Here is a 23,272-nt window from a genome sequence, read left to right as displayed (position 1 = left end):
CAAGATGTACATCCATTGTGTACAGTTTTGGTCTTCGTATTTAAGGAGGGATATACTTGCATTGGAGGCAGTTCAGAGAAGGTTCACTAGGTTGATTCCTGAGATAAAGGGGTTGAATTATGAAGAAAAGTTGTGCAGGTTGGGCCTATACTCGGAGTTTAGAAGAATGAGAGGTGATCTTATTGAAACATAAGATTCTGAGGGGGCTCGATAAGGTAGATGCAGAGAGGATGTTTCCCCTCGTGGGGGAATCTAGAACTAGGGGGCATAGTTTAATATTAAGGGATCGCCCATTTAGAACTGAGATGTAGAGGAATTTCTTCTGTGGGTTTTAAATCTGTGGAATACTCTGCCCCAGAGAGCTATATTTAAGGTGGAAATAGACAGATTTTTGAATGATATGGGAGTGAAGGGTTATGGGGAGCAGGTATGGAAGTGGAGCTGAGCCCAAGATCCCATCAGCCATGATCTTAGTAAATGGCAGAACAAGCTCGAGGGACTAAATGGCTTAATCTTCCTCCTATTTCTTATGTTCTTATGTATAAGACTGGGCACAGTACTCCTGCTGCTCACCTCATCAGCTGCCTCCAACTATACCTTGGTGAGAGCCACAGGTTTCTTCCCATTGCTGGGGAATTGTATGTCCCTCCTGCTCCTGACTGCACCCAGCAGTAATTCCAGGGATGCATCATTAAATCTGGGTGCTGCTCTTGCTCTATGTGCATCCATTCTAAATATATCTCTATCTTCTCACAATTTATATTTCTAGATTGTCCCTTTCAATAGAGTTGAGATCGCGTTATGCTGGTGCGCACTACGCAGCCTGGGTGTGTTAAACCTGGAAGGCAACATTTATTGCTTCACTTCAGTTGCGATCACAGATTCCGACCTGCTGATTTGACCTCTAGGTTTCGCCCACACAATTTCGCCCCTGCCTTGTTCGGAGCCCGCCTTCACATTAATATTGGGAGCTTTGGGGCCGAAATTGCCCCCCTTTTTTAAGAGCAGTTACCGCCTCAAGGCGGTTACAGGGCAGAAATGAGTTTCCGCCAAGTTAGGGTGGACTCTCCGACAATCAGAACATTGCCCTCTTGATTTTTAGAGGCGGAGAAGGTATCCGCCCCTCTCGTGCGAACGGCGGTAATGACGTCATTAGAGCCCGCACCACCTGGTCCCCGCTCTGGAAGCAACATTGCCCTCAAATAGTCGAGCGATCGCTTGTCGGTGTCCCCGACAGCTTTGCGTGGCGGGAAGCTGCCAATGGCTGGGCGGCGCATCCGCTCTTAAATGGCTGCAGACGTAATTTTATTTTAATTGTTGACCAACTCTGCAGTCGGCCCGACAATGGCAGCCGTGGGTTCGCATGGCACCCCTTCTTGGGTACTGGGCTGCTGGCCTGGCTGAAGCCCTCCCTGGTGGCCCATTGGGCACAAAGTAGGTCTCACAGCGTCCCACCCTTTAAAGTGAAGGGGAGGGACGTTGCTAAGCGTCAGCGAGATGCAGCACGTCCGCATCGCGCTGCGGACACCTTCCGCCCGCTCCCGACTTGCCCTTCTGCCGCCCAAACACTGCCCCAGTGACGTTTGAGAAGAAAAGTAGGCAATTTCCCTCTATTCCCCGCCCCATCGATTCGGGTAAATCACCAGCTAATTCTAATTATCTGCCCCAAACCGGGCGGAGGGCACTTTCGGCCCCTATATCTTTTGCCTGATGCCTGATTCTGCTGTCTTTGTGTTGCCCTTTCTTTCTGTCTCTCCTATTCTGTCTCTCTCTCTCTCTCTCTCTTTCTCTTCTGGTTCTCCCTCTAATTATGTGCTTCTCTGTCCTCTTCTGCTTCTGCTTCTGTTTGGCTGGGAACTACTTTGGGCTGTGGCTCCATTTGGGATGGAATTTGTGATGAAACTGTTGCCATCAACAAATCCATTCCCATTTTGGCCCCAAATACTTGCGCCTTCTGCTCTCCCTCGTTCCCATCACGTCTCCAATCCCTTCACCTTTCCAACACGCTTGTTTCCATCGCAAACCCTATCTACTTTGAATCCATGTACCTTCTCTCCCTTGTTCTGCAGTAACTCACCTCACCCATAATCATGCGTCCACTCTCCCCTCCCTTCCTTAAAAGTAAAACAAAAGCTAAATGCTAGGAAATTAGAAAACGGTGGAAACACTCAGCAGGTCAGACAACATCTGTGGAGAGAGAAACCGAGTTATTGGGCTCAATTTTCCCCAAAGCTTTTATTGACGTACTTGAAGAGTTACGCCCATTTTTGGGGGGCCCAAGTACGCCCCAAAAAAATGTTCTAAGTTTCCCCATTTAATTTCTTAATTTTGGCGCAGCATAACCTGTCATTTAGTTTTGGGGTTGGAGCCTTGATCTGCGCCAAAAAGATTGGGTTGCCATGGTAACCAGGAACACATGCGGGCTGAGGTTGCAATGTGAAACATACAGCCAGCTTGCAGCACATTAAAATACATTGCAGCAACGTACCTGCAATTATTAAAGTCCCCCCCCCCCCCCCACCCCCGATGCTGGTGCCGATCCCCACCCCATCCCAGACTCTGAAGGGCATCCCTAGCCCTGGCCGAGTGACTTGCCGATCCGCTCCGCTGCCCGAACCAAGTGACCTACCGGTCCCCCCCCCCCGGGCCCTCCGACCAAGTGACCTACCGGTCCCCGCCCTCCGACCAAGTGACCTGCCGCCCCCCCCCCCCGACCAAGTGACCTGCCGGCCTGCTCCCCCCCCCCCCCCGCCCAAGTGACCTGCCGCCCCCCCCCCCCCCCACTCTCCGACCAAGTGACCTGCCCATTTCCCCCCCCCCCCCCCCCCCCCACTCTCCGACCAAGTGTCCTGCCGGTCTGCTCCCCCCCCCCCTCCCTGCCCTCCGACCAAGTGACCTGCCGCCCCCCCCCCCCCCCCCCCCCCCCCCCGACCAAGTGACCTGCCGGTCTGCTCCCCCCCCCCTCCGACCAAGTGACCTGCCGCCCCCCCCCCCCCCCACCAAGTGACCTGCCGGTCTGCTCCCCCCCCCCCTCCGACCAAGTGACCTGCCGGTCTGCTCCGCTGCCCCAAACCCTGGCCGAAGGACCCCCCGGTCCGCTTCCGCCCCTAGCCCCAAGTGCCTTGCCGGTCTGCTTCCCCCGCCCACTCTTAGCCCCGAGTGGCTTGCCAGTCCGCTCCCCCTCCCCTAGCCCTGGCCGAAGGGCCTCCCAGTCCGCTCTCGCCCCTAGCCTCGAGTGCCTTGCGGTCCGCTCCCTGCCCATCCCTAGCCCTGAATGGCTTGCCAGTCCGCTTCCCTAGCCCTGGCTGAGGGGCCACCCGGCCCACTCCCCCGCCTGCCCCTAGCTCCGAGTGCCTTGCTGGTCCTGCTCCCCCACCTCTAGCCCTGGCAAAATGGCCTCACGGTCCGCTCCCCCGCCCCTATCCCAGGCTGAATGGCCTCCTCTCTCCCGGTTCCCTCACCTAACTATACCTGAAAGGCTTCCCTCCCCCTACCCCTTACCTCTCCTGCTGCTGCTCTCCAGGCATCTGCTGCACTTGCCTGCGCCGATTTCCTTAACTCTCCAGAAGGTTTTTCTGCAGGGGCCACATACGCTGGCCTAAGAAGAACTGGAGTAACTCTCAGCTGGCCAAACTTCTCTAAATGGCCAGAATTGGCACGGGTTGTGGTTTGGCTGGAAAAAAAACTTGCCTAAAAAAAATCCTAACTAACTGAGTTATGTTGTGCAAATTGATCGGGGATACTTATTTTTAAACTTTAAGCCATAAAAGTGGCCTACTCCAAAAAAACCGTGCAAATCGCTGGGGAGAATTGAGCCCAATATATCAGGACAATTACCTTTCATCGGTACTGGAAGATGGTGGAGATTAACAGTTTTTAAGCTCGTGCAGAGCCAGGGAAAAGGGAGCAGGAAATGTTTTTTTAAAAAGGAGAAGTCTGTGATTTGGTGGAGTGCCGGAGTTTAATAACTTTAGACCTTACACCGCTCCCATTTTTTCTTGGGCAATAGATGCTGGTAATGAAGGATGGTTGCACCAGAGCCACTGAGAGTGGAGGAGATGAGTGCTAGTGCTTTGGGTGGGGATCCTCTTATATGGCCAATCGGGTTGTCCACACCCCTGGGATCTACCTGCCTTTGTTCTCTTTGCCAGATTTTCCAAATTCCTTCCCCTTCTGCTATTCCACTGGAATCATTTACAGCTCCTCTGGACACATCTTCTGCCTCTATACTTGTTTCATTATCATCTCCTTTTGCTTTGCACCATCGTAACTTTTGTCATTTAATCAATCCTGCCCTCCAGCCTATCATAGACGTCTCCTTTTTGTTCTTTTCATGCCCCTTTTCCCCTGGCTCTGCACTTGCTTTAAAAGCTGTTCATATCTAAAATCTTCCAGTTCTAATGAAAGGTCATCAACCTGAAACATTAACTTAGGTTCTCTCTCCACAGATGCTGTCTGGCTTACTGATTGTTTCCAACATTTCCTGTTTCAATCCTGAAAAAGAGTTCTTGTTTGATTTCAAAATTAAACTTTTATTGAAAAAGAACTCTACTTTAAATGAGGAAAAACACGATCTGTCTGTCTCGCTATTGTTTTTCTTTCACTCTTTGCCTCTCCCTCTCTCTTTGCCTACATCTCTGTGATCCACAATGCTATAACTCAACCATCCTCCTGAACATAAACTGTGGGATCTAACCCAATATCAGATTGAATTCTCCCTCTGCTGGGAGAGAAGAAATTTCTCCTCATCTCAGAATAAAGGGCCGCCCATTTAATACTAAGATTATGCCCTCTAGTTCGAAGCTCCCCTATCAGTGGAAACATTCCCTCTGCATCCACCTTGTCAAGGCCTCTCATAATCTTATACATTTCGATAAGATCACCTCTCATTCTTCTAAATTCCAATGAGTAGAGGCCCAACCTACTCAACCTTTCCTCATAAGTCAACTCCCTCATCTCCGGAATTAACATAATGAACCTTCTCTGAATTGTCTCCAAAGCAAATCTAGGCAACTCTCTATTATCCGCACACGGATGCAACGGGAAACCGTTGTAACAACATTTGAAATTCCGTGTGTGTGACATCACTTTGTAACTCTGATGTTCCTTTCGAATGTTGCCTATTGAGCCTTGCTTTTAAGCGCTCTGCCTTGCCTCAGCTCCCGCTGTTGCTCATACACAGGTTCACTGCCTCTCATAATTCATTAAAACGCCATGAACAATTACAGGAAGTAATCAACAAGCCTAATGGTCTTTAGATCTAGAGGACTAGAATTCAAGGATTAGAAGACATGCTACAGCTATTGGTTAGAGCACACCTGCAGTATTGTAAGTATTAACTGTAATGTCAACTTGCTCTAACGGATAAATCGTTTACCCGGCATAGCCCAATCCCCGAGGGACCCGGATAATTGAGAGTTGCCTGTATACCCTTTCGTAAATATGGAAACCAAAACTGCACACAGTATTCTAGGTGTGGCCTCACCAATATCCTGTATAACTGTAGCAAGACTTCCCTGCTTTTATACTCCATCCCCTTTGCAATAAAGGCCAAGATTCCATTGGCCTTCCTGATCACTTGCTGTACCTCCATACTAACCTTTTGTGTTTCATGTACCAGGACCCCCAAGTCCCACTGTGTTGCAGCACTTTGCAATTTTTCGCCATTTAAATAATAACTTGCTCTTTGATTTTTTTTCTGCCAAAGTGCATGACCTAACACTTTCCAACATTATACTCCATCTACCAAATTTTTGCCCACTCACTTAGCCTGTCTATGTCCTTTTGCAGATTTTTTTGTGTCCTCCTCACACATTGTTTTTCTTCCTATCTTTGTATCATCAGCAAACTTGGCTACGTTACACTCGGTCCCTTCTTCCAAGTCGTTAATATAGATTATAAATAGTTGGGGTCCCAGCACTGATCCCTGCGGCATCCCACTAGTTACTGATTGCCAACCCGAGAATGAACCATTTATCCTGACTCTCTGTTTTCTATTAGTTAGCCAATCCTCTATCCATGCTAATATATTACCCCCAACCCCGTGAACTTTTATCTTGTGCAGTAATCTTTTATGTGGCACCTTGTCAAATGTCTTCTGGAAGTCCAAATACACCACAGCCACTGGTTCCCCTTTATCCACCCTGTTTGTTACATCCTCAAAGAATTCAAGCAAATTTGTCAAACATGACCCTTGCTGACTCTGCCTGACCGAATTGTGCTTTTCCAAATGTCCTGCTACTGCTTCTTTAATAATCGACTCCAACATTTTCCCAACCACAGATGTTAGGCCAACTGGTCTATAGTTTCCTGCTTTTTGTCTGCCTCCTTTTTTAAATAGGGGCGTTACATTTGCAGTTTTCCAATCTGCTGGGACCTCCCCAGAATCCAGGGAATTTTGGTTAATTACAACCAATGCATCCACAATTACTGCCATTACTTCTCTTAAGACCCTAGGATGCAAGCCATCAGGTCCAGGGAATATAAAGAAGTGAAGGTGCAGGACAGTCTGGCAGATGTAATGTGAGGAGTTAGGGGGAGATGTCCAGGGGATTTATCTGCCTTTAGTCCCATTATCTTACTGAGTACTCCTTAGTGATTGTGATTGTGTTAAGTTCCTCCCCCCCCCCCCCCCCCCCTTCCCCCGGCCTCCCATAGCCCCTTGACTATCCACTGTTGGGATATTGTTAGTGCCTTCTACCATAAAGAGGGATACAAAGTATTTGTTCAGAGTTTCTGCCATCTCCATGTTCCCCATTACTAATTCCCCGGTCTCGTCCTCTAAGGGACCAACATTTACTTTAGCCACTCTTTTATTTCGTGCTAGTTTACTTTCATAGTTTATCTTCCCTTTCTTAATCATTTTTTTAGTCATCCTTTGCTGGCTTTTAAAGGTTCCCAATCTTCTATCCTCCCACTAGTTTTGGCCACATTGTATGCCCTTGTTTTTAATGAGATACCGTCCTTTATTTCTTTAGTTAAACATGGATGGCTATCTTTTCTCTCACACCCTTTCCTCCTCACTGGAATATATTTTTCTTGAGAGTTGTAAAATATCTCATTAAATAAATGTACACTGTTCATCAACCGTCCTACACTTTAATCATTTTCCCAAAACGATTTTATGAAACAGTAAATTCTCTGAATCTACATGAACAATGCCATGGGCATTCTGGTACATTATTTCCTTGCGTTCTTCCGAGTTTTCAATAATGCCCATGTGACACACTGATTTCAATAAGTAAGGTAATGCTGTAACAGTTAACGCCTACACTGCACATTTCCTCCATTAGTGGCGCTGTCGTCGTACTTCTGTTCTTCAGTGCAAAACCTGAACTTGTCTCAGCCTGTTTGCTGAGTCCAAGAAGATAAATGTATTTTTCCACTAAACATCAAATTTTAAAATCTGGTAAGCTCCAAAGACCTCTTCTTCATACTCTTCTTGAAAACTGGCTGCTGACAGAATTTTTGCCACATGGCGAAAATCATCCAGATTGGTCCTCATAATTTTGATCTTAAAATGAGTTGAGCAGACCTTTTCTAGAGGCTGCTGGTTAAAGCCCCATTCACAATTGCATGATCCTTTTGCTTTCAATAGTTATTTCTAGCAGATTTTGTAAATTCTACACTGGAATATTTACAAAGGGGCTGAAATTGCCCTTCTCAGAAAGGCATGTTAGCTCCTCCGTGATGCACTAAAGGGGAACTACAAAAGGGTTTCCGCCCACCCCCTGGAATTGCCCCCGGGGCTCCGCTGGCGAAAAGTGGTTTGCACCGCGGTGCACGCACGCATGGAGATGACATCAGTGCCATGCGCGCCGACCTCTTATTGCCTCGCGCCGACCTCTGCACCCCTCGGGGAAATTGCCCCGCAGGACGCAAAGTCGGTGAGGGGTGATGCCACTGACAGTTTCTCGGGGTGCACGGCCACCCTTAAACGGTAGTATGGCGGCCGCCATCTTTTTGTTGTCGGCCGACTTTTCCGTCGGTCCGACAATGGCGGCCGCTGGTGTGGCCGGGCCGCCATCATGCAGAACAGCCACCATCTTAGGTGCGAGGTCGCTGGCCCGTCTGATACCCTCCCTGGTGGCCCAGTGGGGTGCCACTAAAGAGGCTGCAGTGGCCCTTCACTTTAAAAGAAGGGGAGGGATGTTGTGACAGCGTCGCGCCGTGCGAAGGCCCTGTTACTGCACTCAACATTCTTTTTATTCAAAAAGGCGAATTCCGGGCTGGTGGCAGTGCTTCCTACACCGGTGCTAAACTATCAGTTAATTCGAATTGACCGCCCCAAACCCAGCGCGAGGCAATTTCGGCCCCAAAGTATTGCTAAGAAAATTTATTGTTTAAAGTTATTCCTGTAATGTATGAAGCATTTGTAACATTCAATCCGGTCATGCATATTTCATAAAATCATAAAATGGTTGCAGCATGGAAGAAGGCCATTTGGCCCATCGACCCCATGCCTGTTCAAGTGGATTTATTTTTACTGTTTTTATTAAGCAGGTAGAATCATATGTTGGCCATATAGCAATTGATAGTTCAGTTGATGTTCTCTGCTTTGGTGGTTTGAATTTTTTTTTAATTCATTCACGGGGATGTGGACGTTGCTAGCAAGGCCAGCATTTATTTCCCATCTGTAATTGCCCTCAAGAAGGTGGTGGTGAGCCGTCGCCTTGAACTGCTGCAGTCCATGTGGTGAAGATACTCCCACAGTGCAGTTAAGTAGGGAGTTCCAGGATTTGGACCCAGCAATGATGAAGGAATGGCAATATATTTCAAAGTCAGGATGGTGTTTGATTTGGAAAGGAACTTGGAGGTGCTGGTGCTCTCACGTGCCTGCTGTCCTTGTCCGTCTAGGTGATAGAGGTCTTGGGTTTGGGAGGTGCTGTCAAAGAAAGATTATTGTGTTTGGATTCATCCAGATTAAGCCCCATAATCTTGCTGTTAAACTGAGTTGAATAGGCTTTTTCTAGAATCTTATTAACATCCAATTAAGCACTTTTACTGGTATTTTTAAAAAAGGAGTTAACTTCACATTTTCAAAACCTAGTGTGAACTATTCCCCCATTTTAAATTAATTTACAAGCCTCTTTTGTATTTTACAGGACAAACCAGAGGCAAACTAGAGCCAATGGACACCATCTTTGTTAAGCAGGTTAAGGAAGGTGGACCAGCACATGGAGCTGGATTATGTACAGGTACGAAATGATCCTTGTGTTCTGTATTGTTACGTAGAGTACATTGCTGCATGAAGTGGGTACTTTGCACAGGCCTTTTCTATATGTTGAATCAAGTAAGTGTTGAGGTTGCATCTACATTATACAGATGTTTTAAACTTTGCTGTACTTTGGTGCAGGAATGTTGTAACTATTAAGATATCTGCACCAAAGTACAAGTCCAGTGTAATGGTGCTTGAATTGTGCAGACCTTTGAATTTTAGTGACATTTAAGTGAAGGTGCAGATGTAAAATTAATTTCCTACATAGCAATACATCTTTCTGGTCACCCTAGTATTGTAACTAAAATTCTTTATTGATTCTCAAATTTCCAGCCAAACCATTTTCTGTTCCTATAATCCATCTTTTCCTTTTAACAAATGCATCATTCAGCTGTATTATGACCAGATTCAGAGGACTGGAAGTTATCTATTATAGGATGTGGAATATAATTTGTATTTGTTTATGAAATTTGTAATTTGCAAGTGGTATTCACAACTATCTTTGAGCTCTCTTTAAAAACAATGGCCTAGAGTTTTCAGAATTCGCCTGAAATTGGCCAAACGAATTGCGGAATTTTAAGCGCAAGTTATGTCCCGCGTAAATCGCGTTACCACGATCTCTACAGCTGGTGTTTAAAAAAAACTCACGTTGGAAGCTGACCCCGCCCACAAAACTGGTCACGCCCCCAGATCGAAATAATGAGCATGGCGAGTTTCTGCCGATTACACCTGTTTGTAACCATTTGAGTGGACTCTTCAAAATAAGCTTTTTTTTTTAGGCACGAGTAAGCACATTTTAAAAGTTTTTAACAACACCAATTTGTATTTATATAGCGCCTTTAACGTAGTGAAACGTCCCAAGGTGCTTCACAGGAGTCTTATGCAATAAAAATTTGACACTAAGTTGAAATTGGCCTGGAAATCCTGGCCTCCCCGGGTCCGTACGGAGTGTGTATGGACCCGGGAAGGCATCGCAAAAGCCGGATTTGAAGGAGGAAAGTGAGGTAGAGAGGTTTAGGCAGCGAATTCCAGAGCTTGGGGCCTCAGTAACAGAAGGCACTGCCACCAATGGTTGAGCGATTATAATCAGGGATGCTCAAGAGGGCAGAATTAGAAGAGATGTGGGGCTTGAGGAGATGGGGAGGGATGAGGCCATGGAGGGATTTGAAAATAAAAATGAGAATTTTGAAATCGAGGCGTATTAAATATTTAAATATTAAAGAACATTTAATTTACTAAGAAACTGATGAGTGTACAGCAATGAAATTTACTAAGAAACTGATGAGTGTACAGCAATGAAATAATAAACTGTTCAGTATAGTTTTTTAAAGTTATTTTCAGTGATTTAAGAACATAAGATCATAAGAAATAGGAGCAGGACTAGGCCATACGGCCCCTCGAGCCTGCTCCGCCATTTAATACAATCATGGCTGATCCGATCATGGACTCAGGTCCACTTCCCTGCTTGCTCCACATAACCCCTTATTTAAAATCAGGTTACTTACAGGTGGTGGATTAGATACTCTATTAAAAATGCTTGTTTTTATGATAAATCTATTTCCAGCTGTATTAATAAAACTGCACCAGGATACCACTCTTCAATACATCAATTAATATTTTTAATGCAAGGGGGAAAAAATTACGTTCCATTTACTTTCTAAAGTAGATAAATCGCCAGGACCAGATGAAATATATCCGAGGCTACTAAAAGAATTAAGGGAGGAAATTGCGGAGGTTTTGACCATCATTTTTCCATCCTCTCTGGCTACAGCAGTTGTGCCAGAGGATTGGAGAACTGCTAACATTGTACCATTGTTTAAAAAGGGGGGAAGGGATAAACCGAGCATTTACAGGCCAGTTAGTTTAACCTCGGTGGTGGGCAAATAACTGGAATCAATTCTGAGGGACAGTATAAACCTTCATTTAGAAATACACAGATTAATCAAGGATAGTCAGCATGGATTTGTTAAGGGAAGGTCGTGTCTGATTAACTTGATTGAATTCTTAGAGGAGGTAACAAGGAGGGTCGATAAGGGCAGTGCGCTTGATGTAGTTTACATGGATTTTAGCAAGGCTTTTGACAAGGTCCCACAGGATAGGCTGATCAAAAAAGTAAAAGCCCATGGGATCCAAGGGAGAGCTGCAAATTGGATCCAAAATTGGCTCAGTGGTAGGAAGCAAAGGGTAATGGTTGAGGGGAGTTTTTGAGACTGTAAGGCTGTTTCCAGTGGGGTTCCACAGGGCTCAATACTTGGTCCTTTACTTTTTGTAGTCTATATCAATGATTTAGACTTAAATGTAGGAGGGACGATAAAGAAATTTGCAGATGATACAAAAATTGGCCGTTTGGTTGACAGTGACGAGGAGAGCTCTAAACTGCAGGAAGATATTGATGAACTGGTCAGTTGGGCAGAAAAGCGGCAAATCGAATTCATTCTGGAAAAGTGTGAGGTAATGCATTTGGGGAGGGGCAACATGGCAAAGGAATACACAATAAATGGGAGGATACTGAAAGGTGTGGAGGAACAGAGGGACCTTGGAGTTTATGTCCACGGATCCTTTAAGGTAACAGGACAGGTTGATAAGGTAGTTAAACAGGCATATGGAATACTTTCCTTTATTAGCCGAGACATCGAATACATGAGAGGGGAAGTTATGCTAGAACTGTATAAAACACTAGTTAGGCCACAGCTGGAGTACTGCGTGCAGTTCTGGTCACCACATTACAGGAAGGATGCGATTGCACTAGAAAGGGTGCAGAGGAGATTTACAAGGATGTTGCCTGGACTGGAAACTTTAGCTATGCAGTAAGATTGGATAGGCTGGGGTTGTTTTCCTTGGAACAGAGGAGGCTGAGGGGGGATTTAATTGAGGTATATAAAATTATGAGGCGCCTAGATAGCGTAGGTAGGAAGGACCTATTTCTCTTAGCAGAGGGGTCAATAACCAGGGGGCATAGATTTAAAATAATTGGTAGAAGGATTAGAGAGGAGATGAGGAAACATTTCTTCACCTAGAGGGTGGTGGGAGTCTGGAACTCACTGCCTGGAAGGTTGGTAGAGGCAGAAACCCTCACCATTTAAAAGGTACTTGGATGTGCACTTAAAGAGCCATAACCTACAGGACTGCAGACCGAGTGCTGGAAGGTGAGATTAAGCTGAGTAACACTTTTTTTAGACCGGCACAGACATGATGGGCCGAATGGCCTCTTTCTGTGTCGTGATTTTCTATGATTCTCATCATCATCATAGGCAGTCCCTTGGAATTGAGGAAGACTTGCTTCCACTCTTAGCATGAGTTCTTAGGTGGCTTTACAGTCCAATACGAGAACCACAGTCTCTGTCACAGGTGGGATAGATAATGGTTGAAGGGAAGGGTAGGCGGGGAGCCTGGTTTGCCGCACGCTCGTTCCGCTGCCTGTGCTAAATTTCTGCATGCTCTCGGCGACGATACTCGAGGAGCTCAGCGCTCTCCCGGATGCACTTCCTCCACTTAGGGCGGTCTTTGGCCAGGGACTCCCAGCTGTCAAGTGGGGATGTTGCACTTTTATCAGGGAGGCTTTGAGGGTGTCCTTGTAATGTTTCCTCTGCCCACCTTTGAGCTTGTTTGCCGTGGACGAGTTCCGAGTAGAGCGCTTGCTTTGGGAGTCTCGTGTCTGGCATGTGAACTATGTGGCCTGCCCAGCGGAGCTGATCAGGTGTGGTCAGTGCTTTATAGAAAAATATAAAATAGGTGCAGGAGTAGGCCATTTGGCCTTTCGAGCCTGCACCGCCATTCAATAAGATCATGGCTGATCATTCCCTCAGTACCCCTTTCCTGCTTTCTCTCCATACCCCATGATCCCCTTAGCCGTAAGGGCCATATCTAACTCCCTCTTGAATATATCCAATGCTGGGGATGTTGGCCTGGACGAGGACACTAATGTTGGTGCGTCTGTCCTCCCAGGGGATTTGTAGGATCTTGCGGCGACATCGTTGGTGATATTTCTCCAGCAACTTGAGGTGTCTACTGTACATGGTCCATGTCTCTGAGCCATACAGGAGGGCGGGTATTACTACAGCCCTGTAGACCATGAGCTTGGTGATAGTTTTGAGGGCCTGGTCTTCAAACACTCTTCCTCAGGCAGCCGAAGACTGCACTGGTGCACTGGAGGCCATGTTGGAACTTGTCATCAATGCCTGCTCTTGTTGATAGGATACTCCTGAGATAAGGGAAGTGGTCCACGTTGTCCAGGGCTGCGCCGTGGATCTTGATGTCTGGGAGGCAGTGCTGTGCGGCGAGTACAGGCTGGTGGAGGACCTTTGTCTTACTGATGATTAGCGTAAGGCCCATGCTTTCATACGCCTCGGTAAATACGTTGACTATGTCCTGGAGTTCAGCCTCTGTGTGTGCACATACGCAGGCGTCGTCCGTGTACTGTGGCTCGACAACAGAGGTTGGGGTGGTCTTGGACCTGGCCTGGAGACGGCGAAGGTTGAACAGCTTCCCACTGCTTCTGTAGTTTAGTTCCACTCCAGTGGGAAGGTGGAGCATAGCAGCGAGGAAGATTGAGAAGAGGGTTGGGCCGATGACGCAGCCCTGCTTGACCCCGGTCCGTATGTGGATTGGGTCTGTGATGGATCCGTTGGTGAGGATCACGGCCTGCATGTCGTCGTGGAGCAGGCGGAGGATGGTGACGTACTTTGGGGGCATCCGAAATGGAGTAGGATGCTCCATTGACCCTCGCGGTTGACAGTGTCAAAGGCCTTTGTAAGGTCGAAGAAGGCCATGTATAAGGGCTGGCGTTGCACCCTGCATTTTTCCTGCAGCTGTCGCGCTGCAAAAATCATGTCCATTGTGCACCGGAGGGGACGAAATCTGCACTGTGACTCTGGGAGGAGCTCCTCGGCCACGGGGAGAAGACGGTTGAGGAGGACTCTAGCGACGACTTTCCCAGTGGCTGATAGCAGGGAGATTCCTCTGTTGTTGCCACAGTCGGACTTGTTCCCTTTTTGAAAGATGGTCACGATCACTGCATCTCTAAGATCTCCCGGCATGCTCTCCTCCCTCCAGATGAGAGAGATGAGGTCGAGTATTCGCGCCAACAGTGCCTCTCTGCCATACTTCAGTGCCTCAGCAGGAATTCCATCCGTTCCCGTAGCCTTGTTTTTTAGCTGTCTTATGGCTTTTTCTACCTCTTGCAGTGTTGGGGTCTCACTGAGGTGGTGGCGAGTAGCATGCTGCAGAATGGAGTCGAGAACACTCGAGTCAAAGGCAGAGTCTCGATTGAGGTAGCCGGTGTGTAACGGCCACCCTACGTTAAAAGAATCACGCACAGGCATCTTCCACTCCTCTAACATGAAATTCGGGACCTGGAACGTCAGGACCTTCATGGACAACCCCAACAGCGACAGACCGGAACGCCGCACTGCCATAGTTGCCCGGGAACGGAGGCACTTTGATATCGATATCGCCGCCCTAAGCGAGACAATGGGCAGGGGAAGGCCAGCTCGAGGAACAAGGTGGAGGTTACATTTTCTTCTGGAAAGGGAAACCAGAGGCAGAACGCTGCCTCCACGGAGTTGGTTTCACCATCAAAAACGAGCTGGTCGACCGCCTCAAAGACTCCCCCTGCGGGGCTAACGAACGCCTCATGACTCTTCGACTTATCCTATCCCGGAACCAGTGCACCACAGTCATCAGTGCCCCAATACCCGATGCAACAGATGAGGCCAAAGAGGGCTTTTACTCCAACCTCAAAATCCCTGACCTGTGTCCCCACGGGCGACAAACTGATCCTCCTCGGCGACTTCAGTGCCAGGGTCGTTAAGGAAACAGACCTCTGGGGAGGTGTGATTGGCAGAGGGGGGGTGGGGAAAGCCAACTCCAGCAGTACCCTACTCCTGACAAAATGTCTAGAGCATGAACTTGTCATCACCAACACCTTGTTCCGCCAGAGGGCAAATAGAAGGCGTCATGGCAACACCCTCGCTCTAAACACTGGCACCTGCTCGACTATGTTATCGTCCGAGCCAGGGATCGCAAGGATGTGTGCATCACCCGTGCCATGACGGGAGCTGACAACTGCTTGACGGACCATCATTGACATCAACATAGCCCCAAAGCGAAGGGGGCAGCAGAAACCGTGTCGCAAAAAAGTCAATGCCAGGGCACTTAAGGACCCAGTTAAGAGAGCCCTTTACAGCCAGCGCCTCACAGCTAACCTGGCGTACCTTGATAACCCTGAGTTGCAGAATGCCCACAGTGCTTTGTCTGCCCTTCAGGCCACCATAACCAGTGCCTGCGAAGAGACGCTCGGTCACTCAACCAGGAAACACCAGGACTGGTTTGATGAAAATGATCAGGAGATTCAAGAGCTAATAGATTGCAAGCACAGGGCATTTTGAGCCTTAAACAGCAACCCAACTCAGGAGCAGAAAAGCAGCATTACAGACAGCTAACGGCTGAGGTCCAACAAAAAACCCGGGAACTGAAGAACAGGTGGTGGATGGAGAAAGCACAGGAGATACAGCAGCTGGCCAACAGCCATGATGTGCGAGAATTCTTCATTGCAGTCAAGGCCACCTATGGTTCAAACACCCAAGGCCCCGCCCCGCTGCCGGCCAAGAACGGGGAAACACTCATCAAGGACACTGAGGCAATCAGGGCCCGCTGGAAGGAGCACTTCGAAGATCTCCTCAATCGAGACTCTGATTCTATTATGCTGTCCAATTGCACTGGTTCATGGATGAGTTTACAGGTTGGAGAGGAATTGTCCCAGATTTCTTTTTCCGCAATTGGCCTGGGTTTTTAAATCTTTTTTTTTGCCTCTCCCAAGAGATCACATGGCTTCGGTTGGGGTGGAGTGTAGAATGCGGTGCAGGGGGTGTCGCAGTTGTGTGGGATGGACTGGTTGGGCCGAATGCTCTTTACCTTTCCACCATTGTTCATTATTCATAGGTTTATATGTAACCTTCAGGGCTGCTGACTGAGGGCCGTATGGCTCTTTGTCGGCCGGCGCAGACACGATGGGCCGAAATGGCCTCCTTCTGCGCTGTAGATTTTTATGTTTCTATATGTGGTTTTATTTTGGAGGAGCGGGGTTTTTGTGACTTTGTTGCAGTAACATTTATGATTCTTCATTTGTCATTGGTGCTTTGTGCATCATTTCAACGTTCACCGGAGATGTCCCTTTATGGGAGCACTTTAACGTGTCCAGTATTAGCTCCATCCCTCAGTTTCCTTCATTTAGGAGAGCCGGTCCATTACGAGCTGGCAATGTGCAACTCTTGGTCCAGCTGCATCTCCACACTGCCTCCCCCGTGGATGGTGTGGCTATCCAATGGGGGCCTCGCCAGGCTCCTCTTTGTCATCCTTCTGGGTGATGTGTAATGAGAAAGAACTAATTAGCAATCTTGTTGTGCGAGACCCCTTGGGGAGGAGTGACCATAACATGGTAGAATTCTTTATTAGGATGGAGAGTGACACAGTTAATTCAGAAACTAGGGTCCTGAACTTAAGGAAAAGTAACTTCGATGGTTTGAGGCGTGAATTGGCTAGAATAGACTGGCAAATGATACTTAAAGGGTTGACAGTGGATAGGCAGTGGCAAACATTTAAAGATCACATGGATGAACTTCAGCAATTGTACATCCCTGTCTGGAGTACAAATAAAACGTGGAAGGTGGCTAACAAGGGAAATTAAGGATAGTGTTAAATCCAAGGAAGAGGCATATAAATTGGCCAGAAAAAGCAGCAAACCTGAGGACTGGGAGAAATGTAGAATTCAGCAGAGGAGGACAAAGGGTTTAATTAAGAGGGGGAAAATAGAGTACGAGAAGAAGCTTGCCGCGAACAAAAAGACTGACTGCAAAAGCTTCTATAGATATGTGAAGAGAAAAAGATTAGTGAAGACAAACGTAGGTCCCTTGCAGTTGGATTCAGGTGAATTTGTAATGGGGAACAAAGAAATGGCAGACCAATTGAACAAATACTTTGGTTCTGTCTTCACGAAGGAAGACACGAATAACCTTCCGGAAGTACTAGGGGACCGAGGGTCTAGTGAGACGGAGGAACTGAAGGATATCCTTATTGGGCGGGAAATTGTGTTAGGGAAATTGATGGGATTGAAGGCCGATAAATCCCCGGGGTCTGATAGTCAGCATCACAGAATACTTAAGGAAGTGGCCCTAGAAATAGTGGATGCATTAGTGATCATTTTCCAATAGTCTTATCGACTCTGGATCAGTTCGTATGGACTGGAGGGTAGCTAATGTAACACCACTTTTTAAAAAGGGAGGGAGAAAGAAAGTGGGTAATTATAGACCAGTTAGCCTGACATCAGTAGTGGGGAAAATGTTGGAATCAATTATTGAGGATGAAATAGCAGCGCATTTGGAAAGCAGTGACAGGATCTGTCCAAGTCAGCATGGATTTATGAAAGGGAAATCATGTTTGACAAATCTTCTGGAATTTTTTGAGGATGTAATTAATAGAGTGGACAAGGGAGAACCAGTGGATGTGGTGTATTTGGACATTCAAAAGGATTTTGACAAGGTCCCACACAAGAGATTGGGTTGCAAAATCAAAGCACATGGTATTGCGGGTAATATATTGATGTGGATAGAGAACTGGTTGGCAGACAGGAAGCAGAGAGTCGGGATAAACTGGTCCTTTTCAGAATGGCAGGCAGTGACTAGTGGAGTGCCGCAGGGCTCAGTGCTGGGACCCCAGCTCTTTACAGTATACATCAATGATTTGGATGAAAGAATTGAGTGTAATATCTCCAAGTTTGCAAGTGACACTAAACTGGGTGGCGGTGTGAGCTGTGAGGGGGACGCTAAGAGGCTGCATGGAGTCTTGGACAGGTTAGGTGAGTGGGCAAATGCATGGCAGATGCAGTATAATGTGGATAAATGTGAGATTATCCACTTTGGGGGCAAAAACGCGAAGACAGAATATTATCTGAATGGTGGCAGATTAGGAAAAGGGGAGGTGCAACGAGACCTGGGTGTCATGGTTCATCAGTCATTGAAAGTTGGCATACAGGTGCAGCAGGCGGTAAAGAAGGCAAATGGTATGTTGGCCTTCATAGCTAGGGGATTTGAGTATCGGAGCAGGGAGGTCTTACTGCTGTTGTACAGGGCCTTGGTGAGGCCTCACCTGGAATATAGTGTTCAATTTTGGTCTCCTAATCTGAGGAAGGACGTTCTTGCTATTGAGGGAGTGCAGCAAAGGTTCACCAGACTGATTCCTGGGATGGCTGGACTGACATATGAGGAGAGCCTGGATGAACTGGGCCTTTATACATTGGAGTTTAGAAGGCTGAGAGGGGATCTCATAGAAACGTATAAGATTCTGACGGGACGGGACAGGTTAGATGCGGGTAGATTGTTCCCGATGTTTGGGAAGTCCGGCACCAGGGGACACAGTCTTAGGATAAGGGGTAGGCCATTTAGGGCTGACATGAGGAGAAACTTCTTCACTCAGAGTTGTTAACCTGTGGAATTCCCTGCTGCAGAGTTGTTGATGCCAGTTCATTGGATATATTCAAGAGGGAGTTAGATATGGCCCTTACGGCTAAAGGGATCAAGGGGTATGGAGAGAAAGCAGGGAAGGGGTACTAAGGGAATGATCAGCCATGATCTTGTCGAATGGTGGTGCAGGCTCGTAGGGCCAAATGGCCTACTCCTGCACCTATTTTCTATATTTCTGTGTTTCTCCTCCTGAGGTGGATATGCAATCCCCACTGGCAGTGCCTGGCCCCTCATGATGGCCACGTTGTGCCGCGTGCAGCACACCACAATGAATTCGGAAACTGTTGAGTGGAGTATTGAAGGCTACCTCCAGAGCGGTCCAGGCATCGGTCTGCCTGTCGGAGATGTCATATCTCTGTCAGCATTTCCTTTTGGAAGTGCAACCTTCTCACGCACTGCTCATCAGAGAGCTGGAGGTATGAGCGTTGGTGCCTGTAAACCCGTGGCGGGGTAAGCCCTCCTCTCCAGATGTCTTCGGCCTCTCCTCATCCGTGGGCTGACATGGCCAAAAGCCCTTCTTCTAGCTTGATGCCATCTGGCAATAGCATGGTGCATGATGCAATGGCGAACAAGTGATGCTCCCATTAAATTTTCTCACTCACCTTGTAAGGGCACTGTAATGGCAGATAAAAGTGCCGTATGCAAGTCGGAGCTTCATGCAGTGTGATGTGCGCAACCGTTGCAGTCAATGTGACCTACAATGTAGGATCCTCATCCCTCCATTTAAAAGTGCTGCCAATACTCCCTGCTGCACTCTGGGAACACCTGGTTTTTCAGACGTTTCCTGGGGGGAGCGTTAAATGAGGCGTTGGGGCCGAATTTTGCATTCGGTGCGCAAGCACAGTATTGCACGAAACTGGAGGGTGGCGGCGGTATGCTTTTGCCCTGCTACAAACCATGAGCTGAATTTACCGGTCGGAGCTAAAACCTGGATGCCCGATGTAATGCCCAAAAACAGCATTTACCGCCCCATCAGGGTGCAAAAGAGCCGAAAATCCAACCCATTGTCCCTTCCTGTCACACTCTGCTTATTTTTTACCCAAATCGCTACACTGCTCTATTGCCTTGACCTTTCTCGTCAGATTTCTAAATTTCCCCTCATCAGACCACCCCTCCCATAGGTTTAATACCCTATCTATAGCCATTTGATTTATTCGATTTTTTTTTTTCAGGATGCTGGTCCCAGCCTGGTTTAAGTGGAGCCCGTGCCAACGGAACAGTTCCCTCTTTCCCCAGTACTGGTGCCAGTGCCCCATGAATTGAAACCCCTTTTCCCACATCACTCTTTGAGCCATGCATTTAACTCTCTGATCTGCTTGACCCTGTGCCAATTTGCAAGCTGCTCGGGTAGTAATCCAGAGATTATTACCCTTGAGGTTCTGCTTATTAATTTAGACACTCGCTCCTCAAACTCCCTCAGCAGAATCTCAGTCTTAGCTCTACCTATGTCATTGGTTCCTACATGGACCACGACAACTGGATCTTCCCTCTCCCACTTCAAGTTCTTCTCCAAACACGAGGAGATATCCTTAACCCTGGCACCGGCAGGCAACACAGCCTTCGGGACTCTATTTCGCGGCTTCAGAGAACAGTATCTATCCTCTGATTATACTGTCCCCTACCACTACCACATTCCTTCCTTCTCTCTCCACTTGGATGGCACCCCTGTATCATGGTGCCATGGTCAGTTTGCCCAACCTCCCTGCAGTCCTTTTCCTCATCCATAAAGGTAGAAAGTACCTCGTACTTGTTGGATAAGGTCAAGGGCTGAGCTGCCTACATTGCTATATCCTGGGTTCTCATACCTTCCTGACTCGCAGTCACACCCTCCTGTCCCTGACCATTGACTAACTCTAAAGTACTACTTAACCTAAAGGATGCGACTGCCTCCTGGAACAAAGTTAACTCCTCCCACCCTGATGGATCGCTTTGTCTGCAGCTCGTACTCCAGCCCAACAACTCTGAGCCGAAGTTCCTCCAGTTGCAGACACCTACTGCAGATGTGGTTGTTCGGGATCGCGATGCTCTCCACATACTTCCATTCGCTGCAGTTATGACACACCCACCTGTCCTGTCATCTCTAACCTTGTTTGTTTAATTAATTAATTAATGCTTTTATTCAATCAATATTTTTGTTAATTTACTTCCCTGTCTGATCTTTTGTACAGACGACAGATGTATGTGCTTACTGTGGGCCCAAGTTTCCACATGATTTGCGCCTGATTTTTAGGAGCAACTGGTGGAGAACGGACTATCTTAGAAATCGCAATTCTCCACACTTTTTTTTCTGCAGTTCTAGTCAGGTAGAACAGTTCTACTTTGGAACAGAATTTTTTCTTCAAAAGGGGGCGTGTCCGGCCACTGACGCCTGATTTCAAAGTTTCCACAGTGAAAACGTACTCCAAACTAAGTTAGAATGGAGCAAGTGAAGAATTTTGTAGAACTGAAAAAACCTGTTCTGCACATTAAAAAATCAGGCGCAGGTTACAAATTAGGCGTCCAGAACGAGGTGGGGGGGGAGGGGAGGGTGAAGGGAAGTCATTAAATTCTACAATAAATCCTTATTTATACTTCTACAAATATTATACAAATAAATCCAACCTGAATAAACATTTAAAAGCAAAGAAAAGATTAAATAAACCATCTTCCTACCTGTGTGAAAGTGCTTCAGGCACGGAGAATGCAGCAGTCAGCCTGAGGCGCCCGTTCTTCCCGAGGGGGGGAGGGGGTGGAGGAGGCGCCCGTTCTTTCCCACGGGGGGGGGGGGGGGAGGAGGCGCCCGTTCTTCCCGCGGAGGGGGGAGGAGGTGCCGGTCTTCCCGCGGAGGGGGGAGGAGGTGCCGGTCTTCCCGCGGGGGAGGTAGGAGGCGCCCGTTCTTTCCTGCGGGGGGGGGGGAGGCGCCCGTTCTTCTCGCGGGGGGGGGGGGAGGAGAAGAGGAGGCGCCCGTTCTTTCCCGCGGGGGAGTGGGGGGGGAGGCGCCCGTTCTTCCCGCGGGGGGTGGGGGGGAGGGAGGAGACAGTGAGAAGCCTCAGTGCTGATGTGCTGATGGCAATGTGCTTTTATTAAAACATTGTTCAAAAATTAAACAGCTACAAAGAACTACAAAAATGGCCGAGTGCCAATGTTTTTTTCACACTGCGCGTGCGCGAACGCTCCAACGCGCACGCGCAGCGTTGCCGGCAGGAAAAATACTAATTTAAATAGTACCCGCCCCCTCCCACTTACAAATTCGGCGCGAGTGTAGGCTCCGCCCCACTGCGCGCCGCGCCAGGCAGACAAGGAGCTGCAGAACGCTCCAGAATCGCGATTTTTTTTTTAGGCGCCGTTTTTTATCGTGTGGAAACTTGGGCCCTGTATGTTGGAAAATTACAGAAGTTCTGCAGCTGGTTGTATAGGAGGCGGTGACTAATTAGAGCTGCAGACTTGATATATTTGTGATCTTTACAAAAACATATTTAGTAATCAGGAATTAAAAGAGGCAACTTGATTTAAAAAAAATAATTTTATTTGTTTAAAGGGCAGCAACTACTGGAAATAACTATTCCAAAAATTATGCTTCAATTTTAAAAAACTTTAAAATTAGAAACCATATTATAAAAATTACTTTGTGACAAAATGAATTCTATCCCTGGTATTTGAAAATAATCTATCCAATATTCAGTCCGTTTCAGATTATTGAATTCTCATTCTAGGTGCTAGTTAAATCTGACAAAAAGTCATGATTTGTTATAGTTTCTGTTGTTTTCTATGATCACTTTAAATTTTTGACTGGAATTCTTTCTTTCTGTAACACAGGTGACCGGATTGTCAAAGTAAACGGGGAAAGCATTATTGGAAAAACATACTCCCAAGTTATAGCTTTGATTCAGGACAGGTATGAATGCTATTTTTTGTAAAGGACTATGTTGAAACAAGCCATCTATTGAATTTTAGCAATCCCTGGCTTTTGATGTTTAACTAGATTGGTATTTTGTCCATATAATTGTAGAGACAATTTGTTTCTTAGCCTTTTTTGTCTGGGCTTGGTGCAAGTGATCAATTAGAGAAGTGTAAAAGTCTATCATAATAATAAAGGCTATTTTTATAGGAGTTGATTTAAAGTAATGTAATTTGTGCTTATGTAGGGAAACCTCAAAATACCTTCAGTGTGCTCATTATTGACATTCGGGTGCTTTCCATCGTAGTTGGCAAGTGGGAAGCACAAATTGACATATTCCTGTCACTCCATAGCAACCTGAAGTATGATCATAGCCAAAGAACACTGTGCTAATGTAAATATTGTGACTGTCTTCAAAGTTATGATGATGCACCTTCAATGCAAAACGTTCCTTCCCTCCCCACTCCACCCGCCACCCTGGCCATTCTCTGGCTTCCTTTGAAATCATTTCACTGCAAGTATATTTTTTGAAAATCCTACCTGGTAAGAGAACTTTTCTTTTAATTTCTTACTCTGTCTCCTAGAAACCTTTAGGTCAAATTTTTCAGACAGCAGTTCAACTGACATCAGTGACTGGCTCAGTTGGTGAATGGTTTCATTAAT

General features: G+C 47.1%; 1 protein-coding gene across 7 annotated transcripts in view; it reads left to right on the top strand.

Moving 5' to 3' along the window:
- Positions 1-23,272, top strand: part of arhgap21a (Rho GTPase activating protein 21a) — a 306,788-nt gene that overhangs the window by 168,220 nt on the left and 115,296 nt on the right. For all 7 annotated transcript variants that reach the window (XM_070881436.1, XM_070881434.1, XM_070881435.1 and 4 more), the window contains 2 exons: positions 9,105-9,197; positions 22,528-22,606. In XM_070881436.1, the coding sequence (XP_070737537.1) occupies positions 9,105-9,197; positions 22,528-22,606 (172 nt within the window). The remainder of the gene's footprint in view (positions 1-9,104; positions 9,198-22,527; positions 22,607-23,272) is intronic.

Source organism: Pristiophorus japonicus, chromosome 5 (assembly GCF_044704955.1).
Source record: "Pristiophorus japonicus isolate sPriJap1 chromosome 5, sPriJap1.hap1, whole genome shotgun sequence".
Lineage (NCBI taxonomy): Eukaryota > Metazoa > Chordata > Chondrichthyes > Pristiophoridae > Pristiophorus > Pristiophorus japonicus.
The sequence above is the reverse complement of the archived record's forward strand: the minus strand, read 5'-3'. Positions and strand labels throughout refer to the sequence as shown.